General features: G+C 36.7%; 1 protein-coding gene across 1 annotated transcript; it reads left to right on the top strand.

Moving 5' to 3' along the window:
* The first annotated feature begins 1,084 nt into the window (after positions 1 to 1,084).
* On the top strand, positions 1,085 to 4,544 carry LOC149157070 (fatty acyl-CoA reductase 2, chloroplastic-like). The gene is made up of 10 exons (XM_089444962.1): positions 1,085 to 1,502; positions 1,610 to 1,716; positions 1,814 to 2,013; positions 2,150 to 2,250; positions 2,328 to 2,556; positions 2,983 to 3,144; positions 3,223 to 3,304; positions 3,391 to 3,660; positions 4,169 to 4,260; positions 4,364 to 4,544. Exons 1-10 carry the CDS (start codon positions 1,085 to 1,087, stop codon positions 4,542 to 4,544), a joined length of 1,842 nt encoding a protein of 613 aa, XP_089301088.1.
* The last annotated feature ends 3,723 nt before the right edge of the window (positions 4,545 to 8,267 follow it).

Below are 8,267 nucleotides of genomic sequence, written 5' to 3'. Positions count from 1 at the left end.
ACAATTGAATAGTATCAAATTTCAATAGAGTATAAATCTTAAATATTGTGATTCCGTTAAATTAAGAAGCTATAAATAAAAGGAAAAGGGGCCGTAAGATATGAATGAATTGGTAAAATTAAATAATACGAATTTTCAATCAGAATTAAAGCTTTAATATTTGCAATCTTATATGAAGTTAATATAATGGAACCCCAAGAATCTATCTTTTATTTATGCTTATGTAATTCCATCACATTTACATGCAAACTTATACTCTAGCATTCTATAAATTTAAAATCAAGATTAAAAAACAATATATTTTAATAAAATATATCTAAATATATCATATTCAAGAGTATAACATTTTAGATTTTCTTAAAGAAAAATTTAAAAACAATATAGTTTAATAAAACATATCCAAATATATTATATTCAAGAGTATAACATTTTATAAATCTAAAATCAAAATTTAAAAACAATATAATTTAATAAAATATATCCAAATATATTATATTCAAGTTTTATTCTATTAAAATGTTTTATAGATGTATATTCATGTTAATTATATTAATATAAATCATAATTGTAAAAAAAATTGAAAATATCTTTTTCATAAAATGGGTGAAATATTCATCCTAAACTCTGAGCTCTTAGGCTCTTCAAACAATGCACAGAAACAAACAGTGCACACAAGATTCTTCTCAGCAACTATGTCACTGCCTTACAATTCCTTTTTTTGTCACCGTGGCATTTAATATCATATTGTAATGCCCAAAAATTCTCAGCAACTAGGAAACTTACATGCTATAACAGCGTATAATTCCTTTTTCTGTCATCGTCGCATTTAATATCATGCGACTCTCGCGTGTGTAGTTGGTTCAACAACTTCATCATTTGGTCTTGTCATTAATTCCGGTGACTAGTCATTAGTGCTATTCATTTAAGTCTGCTGTGGCCGAAATATATTCGTACGTTGATAATGTCAATATATTGATATATTTTATACGTTGATAATATAGGTTTATGTTCAGTATTTCCTTGTTTGCAGTGTTCGTCGATTTGTCTGTAAAACTCTGGGAGTCTAATATTATTTTTGGTTGTCATGGCTATGTCACAAACAGTTCCACATCCCAATCTTGCTTTATGTTTTTTTCCTGCTCGTTATATGAGGGATAAGAAATCAGAACTGCTCCTCCCCATCAAGCGGACTATCCCGTCGTCTTTTTCGTTTCCCAGTTCAGTACTAATAAATCATGGGGTAGGTAGTAAGTCAAGAAAACCTAATCGATTCTGCTGCACAAGAGCAGATTCAGACGAGTTAGTGTTGATGAGCACAAAACATGAAGCCTCAGAAGGCACTTTATTCTCACGGAGCAGAAGAAGCGGATTACCGGATGCCACAATCGCTGGGGGGAATACTGAGAACACTTCTATAGCCCCATGCAAGGGTCTTGGAATTGTAGATTTTCTGAGGAGGAAGAACTTTCTCATCACTGGTGCCACGGGTTTTCTGGGAAAAGGTGTAACACAACTTCCTCAAGTTATTAATTATTTCTAATTTAGTTATTTAGATCACCTCCTGCTGGCTCACTCGTTATTAATGAACGCTTGTTTCTCATATCTGCAGTGTTGATAGAAAAAATATTGAGAATGCAACCAGATATCGGAAAGCTGTTTTTGATAATCAGGGCTGATCATGAGTCCACCTCTGCATCGAAAAGATTGATAAATGAAGTATGATGAATATCCTCTTCTAGAGTTAAGTACTAGAAATGAGATTACTAGACTTATGCGATGATCATAACAATTTCTAATAATTTGCGAAAGTCAGGTTATGAACAGCGAGTTATTCAAAGGGTTGCGTGAAATTCATGGTAATGAATTCCACGAATTCATGTTGAAAAGACTGGTCCCTGTGGCTGGCGATATGACGAAACAAAATCTTGGAATTGAAAAAGATATGGTCGATGTGCTTACAAGGGAAGTGGACATTATTGTCAGCTCGGCAGCCAACACAACATTCGATGAAAGGTTGTTGTATTATTTGTTTGAATAGTGTTAATATTTGACTTCATTTGAATAGTGTTAATATTTGACTTCATTTTAATATCTGGATTCTGTGCAATCTGCTAACCATAGATATAACTAAGAGCACCATCTGTTGCAGATACGATGTCGCTTTGGACACCAACACAAAGGCAATTATTCGCCTTCTAGAATTCGGCAAATGCTGCAAGAAAACCCAACTTTTGATGCACATCTCTACTGGTAACTCATCGATTTCATCCTCCGTTTCAACCTAAATTATTTATCGATCTCATCGTTGTTGGTTTATTTCATTCCAGCATATGTCAACGGGCAAAGACAAGGCCGAGTACTGGAGGAGCCATTTCAGATGGGGTATAGTATAGCTAAAGAGAAATCGATATGTGTTCCACCTCTGGACATCCAAGCTGAATTTCATTTAGCAAGCAAAGCTCTAGAAGATTTTGAGATTGAATTTTCAGATCTCCAAAACTACAAGTTGAAGAAAGGGAAGGTTGCTCAATGGATGAAAGATTTGGGAAAGGAAAGGTGACATTATAACGATAGCTGTGAATTCTCCTTTCCTTTCATGGTGTAAACATAGCCACATCTTTTTTCTTGGAACAGAGAATATAATTTTCCTAAAAGTTGAAAGTCATAAGCAATTTTTATATAATTTCCATAGAAGTTGACATTAGTGTTTTACATGGGTTAACCTTAGTGTTTTAAAAGAAATTAATTATTGATTTATCTTTTTGTAAAGGCTATCAATATGGTTTCTTCCCAGTGTTGGAATTTGACTTCAAAAAAATTTCGTCCTTTCAATCTTGTTCCTTTTTTTATTATCTCTGTAACATTTATCATCGTGTCCTTCATATTAATATAGTAAAACCTATTCAACTTTGATAAAAGTATTCAATTTCAATGTCAAATCCCACCATATCTCGTGTTCGCTATTGGAATGCTGTTTTTCAGGGCAAGATCATACGGCTGGCAGGATACTTACGTGTTCAGCAAGGCAATGGCGGAGATGGTAATATGCGATGGCAGGGAAGATTTACCCGTAGTTATTGTTCGTCCGACTGTTATTGAAAGCACATACAGTCACCCTTTTCCTGGATGGATCGAAGGCCACCGGTATGTTATAATCATTTGACGAATCTCACCGAATATTAATACACATAACAAGAGCTAAATCGAATATTTAAATCTCAGAATGATGGATCCAGTCATTACGCGCTATGGCAAAGGTCAATTACCTTGCTTCTTGGCCGATCCAGATACTGTGTTCGATCTGGTTTGTAACTATATCCGTTTCTTAAGTATTTGAGAATCCTTTTTCTCTTAAAATGTGTTAATTTTTTTGTTCAATTCAAATTACAGGTACCCGTAGACATGGTTGTAAATGCAATTTTAGCAGCCATGGCAAAACACGCGGAAATGAGTGGCGTGACGGTTTATCACGTTGCTTCTTCGGTGGCAAATCCCATAAGAATCGGAGAAATTTCTAAAATAATGTTTCAACATTTTAAACGTAATCCGTACATTGATCACAAAGGCAACCCAGTAAGATTGCCGAACCAAGTGACCTGCGTTAATACAATGGACAACTACAGGCAGGGTTTGGAAAGGGTTTTTCATTCACCAAACAATGTAAGTTGTAACGGCATTTTGTATTTATTTAAACTTTACATTGCATATCTAAGCCAATGGTCTACCTTGTAATATTCTTTTTATAGGTCTACCTTGTAATATTTTTTTGATAGTGTCAAATGGTCAAAGTGGAGTATTTACGGTTGTATTTCTCTATGATATGATATTGGTCTACGAGGGAAAAATAGTAAAATATGATTCCATCAAATTTATTAAAAGGGATAGGAGTTGGGCTTTTAAATCATCTTGAGTTTATTTATTTATGGGTGTTTTATTGAGAATTTGATGAAATTATCTGATGGATCCATTCAGGGTCCACCATTGTGTTTCAGTGTTTAATTTTTTTTGTTGAGCAACCTTACATACTATGATTTTATGATTTGATCATTCTGGCATGTATTACTTTCCAATAATAATATAAATAAGAAATACACCTTTCTTTTAAAATCCAATATGTTTTAGGTTTAGCTTCTTAGTTTTGATTGTTTGGGATCTTACATACCTACAGAAACCTGGGTTATCATCATCTGCAAAGTCTATCTTACTGCAATTGGAGCACATGGCCAAGATCTACGAGCCATATACATTCTACAAAGCAAGGTGATCAATTCTCTGCAACGCAGACAAATTTGCTGTTCATATTTTGGTTTAAGTGCCTTCACTGCGGGTATATAAATATTCATATTTTAATATATTTGTGTAGATTCGATATCTCGAATTTGGAAAATCTGTTCCAAGAGCTCTCTGCAGAGGAACAAGCGAGTTTCGGGTTTGATGTTAAGTATATCCAGTGGGAAAATTACATTGCAAATATTCATATTCCTGGACTTCGTCAATATGTCTTGAAAGGACGCGGTGCAGCAGAACGCCCCGTAGAAATCTAGTGCCACTAATTAAATTGCTAATTTCTGAGCCGACTATGAAAATAATAGAAAATTAATCTAATAAAGATACATATCCATGGATCTCAGGAAAATATTTAAGTTCTTCGTGTACTTTAATGGTAAATAATTCTGTGTTATTCCATATTTCGACAGCTAAGTAATGGTAAATAATATTTCGACAGCTAAGTCATTTTATCCCCTTCCTATGTTAGTCTTGTTAATTGTATCGCAAGATGCTAAGAACGAGAATTCATATTTGAGAGGTCGAACTGTTTCACTCGGTATATTATTCATTTATTTTTATGTAATTTTTTTAAAAGTTTCTTCAGATAAAAATAAATAAAATTGTTTAAATACATGAAAATCAAGATTTAAAATAATTAATACATGTAGAAGCGTCTTCAAAATAAAATGAGAGTATTTAATTATACATGAATATCTTTTCAATATTGTATTTGAGGAAGTTTTTAGGGTTAGGTGAATTGGAAGGTCTGGTTGATAAAGTACCTTGTTATTAGAATGTTACTAAGTCTTTTTAGTGTCTTTATGATTGGGTTTTGATTAGTTCCGTGTTAAATTTCCATAAAGAAATCTATGTCATATTAATCAAATATGATATTACATATATACACGAAGTGTTGTCTCAAGATAGGAAAACTATCTTGGACACACAACTTGCTGGTTGAGAGAATATCTCAACCACACACAAATCTAGGAACACACTCCTCCAGATAGAAATAATCACAGCTAAAGTAGGAATTACATATTCCAACACACACTTTAATGACTACTTGTCTCGATATCAATCTGCAAATTCTAGTTGTGGTCAAACATAACAAAAGAATATGTTGATGTCTATATAAAGGAGCAACCATCCACCGGAATGCATGGATGCTAACCGATGCAACTGCCAGTCTTGTAGGATGTCCTTCGCATACATGGTTCTGTCAACTATTATACTTTCATACATGTACTTGTACCTGTAAATCCCCCTCCATCATCATGGGTTTTATCGGATTACCCGGAACCATGCTCTAGGTTTATCACCCTCAACCATGCCACCAAGGGCTCTCAGCCACCACAGCTCAACTCAACCACCAAGGCTCAAAACAACCACGAAGGCTCAACTCAGCCATGAAGGCTCTCGCGTCGCTCTGGGCCACAAATCTGCCACTAAGGCACTCTAGCCACTCTGGGCCACAAACCTGCCACTAGAAACTCGAGCCACTCTGGGCTACAAACTTGCCACTAGGACACTCCAGCCAATAAGGCTCACTAAAGACCCGACTCAACTAGGCCGAGGGTTTTCTCAGCTAAACCATGTAAAGAAGAATATTTTCCCACTCTACTCTTACATGTGGTTTCTGGCTTACCACAAACCAACACTGCAAATGCAAAGTGGTTTTTAGATTACCACGAACCATATGGGCATACACATGCCTTACAAGGTTTACACCACAACTCCAACTTTTGGAATTACCAAGCACATACATTACAAAAACCACTACAAAACATCGTAGATTTACTTACTCATAAAATGTGTGACACACTATCATCATGATGTTGAGTCTATTCCACAAACGCAAACAAAATTTCAAACCCTTGGATCCTTTGCCACTCATCTTGGATACACCATACCATTTATATGCTGGAACACACCACTTCTTTCCAACTTGAATATCATAGGCTTTGTATTTTTTAGTCTTTCGCATCTTCATTTTTAACTTTAGTGTATTAGTCTTGGTCGCTGCGAGTTCTAAAAAAATTACTTCATATTGAACTCGCTAATCTCAATATGTATACTAACTTCCCAAACATATTCAACTTCACGCATACAAAAGAAAAACAATACCAAATGACAAACTTCCAAGACACATTCACCTTGAGGCAAGCAGTGGAGGTTCAACAAATCTCGCAGCGATGGCAACTCTTCCACCTCAACCATCATTACGGATCCTCATCTGCGCATGTATTTAATCTACTTCTCTTTCCCCAAACGAAATCATGGGATCATACATTAATATTCTCCGCACCACTGAGGAATCTACGCCCTGCTACCGCCCTATTCAATTATCTCTGAGAAACCACCAACTCCATCCTGGATTCAATTCTTGGCTCTCGAGTAGTATATTCAGAAACTTTCCCCCATCGACTCAACATATAAATACAAAATAAATTCCAAAACAAAGGTTGAAAGAAGGAGGTTAGACTAGTTCAAATTGCCAAAAAATGGAGCTAGATTCTGTCTATAGCCAGATGGATGAGCACCTCTGATTCTTTTTCCTCATGTGCTCCCTTGGAATTTTGCATTGCCCTCTGGATCTACAAAATCCTGCGACCTCCCAACGTTTTGCATTTCCTTCTACATCTGTCGAATCCCGAGACCTCCCAGCGAGAAGGATCGAGGATTTTGGAACACAATGGAGGTTCCAAACAATCATGTCTTTGTCTTGCATTTTATTTGAATCCTCCTGCAATGACAAAAGAACCTCTACATAATCAGCATCAAGCGAGTTGCTATCCCTCTCCTTGTTCCAGCGACATCGATGCTCCTCCGTGATACTCTTGACGAACGACCTGACCCGAGGGACAAGTTTGGCACACTGTTGATGCTTCTTAAGCAAATCCAAAGCCGGGAGCCACGGTAAATGGTGCTTCTTTGAACTTGCCCGGCAGCTCAAAGCCCTCCTTGACCGTATTCGTCAGCTCCACCGCACTTAACAGGTGACATCTGCCACAAAACAAAGAATTTCATATCTCATCAATGAGCCTTAACAGCTAGGTTACCTCAAGCATGCAGATCTCCACAGATTTGCACAATTTGGAAGCACAATCCACGTTGCTCCTCCACGCAGTGAACAAAGCACTCATCACTTAGATCTCATTGGCCATACACACAGGCTCCTTGACCATGCACGCTCCTTAACCGACCACACAGTAAGCTGCAGCAAATCTTCCTTCACGCAGGTTCCTTGACTAGACACGCAGCAGATCTCAGTCACCACGCTTCACGCACGGCCACCAGCACCACGAGCTGCCCTATGATCCACATCACAACAGATCCAACGCAACTCTATCTCCGTTAATAGCAACAGATCAACCTCTATGGATTCATGCAACGCATCAATCCTCCAGGCCACAGGTTTACGCAACAACTCCCACAAACGATGCCACGTCGCTGGTCAAATTTGGCAAAGGTGTTGGAATTTTCTGATAAATTCCATAACAGACAGACAAAAATCGCACTCTGTTTTTACACAGAAAAACAGAAAAATTCGCTTGCTGGAAACGGTGTTTCAGCAACACAGTTTTTTTTCAGTTGCTGAAACAGGTGTTTCAGCAACGCTGATCGTCGTGTTTCAGCAACGTAAATTTTTGACGTCAAGTAATTTTTGAGTTACGAGGTGTTTCAGCAACGGTGACGGTGTAACAGCAACAGGAAAAATTTAACTTGTATTTATCAAAATAAACTAACTGTTACAGATTTTTCTTCCTCATACAGAGGGAATTTCAAAACTTCTATTGCTGAACATCTACTTCAGAAATTCACTAAGGAACGATTCTGTTCCACACAGATGAACATAAAAACAAATTACATTCAAATTTCTGCACTGCTGTGCATTTCACTGTTATGAAATTATTCTTCTTCCTCTTCACGCTGCTGCGTGCTTTCTTCTACTCTGTGTGATTCTTCAGCTGCTGCTGCTGCTTCTAACTTACTTT

The sequence above is a fragment of the Pinus tabuliformis genome, chromosome 9 (assembly GCF_031772625.1).
Source record: "Pinus tabuliformis cultivar Carrire ecotype Pingquan chromosome 9, CPIR1, whole genome shotgun sequence".
NCBI lineage: Eukaryota > Viridiplantae > Streptophyta > Pinopsida > Pinales > Pinaceae > Pinus > Pinus tabuliformis.
The sequence above is the reverse complement of the archived record's forward strand: the minus strand, read 5'-3'. Positions and strand labels throughout refer to the sequence as shown.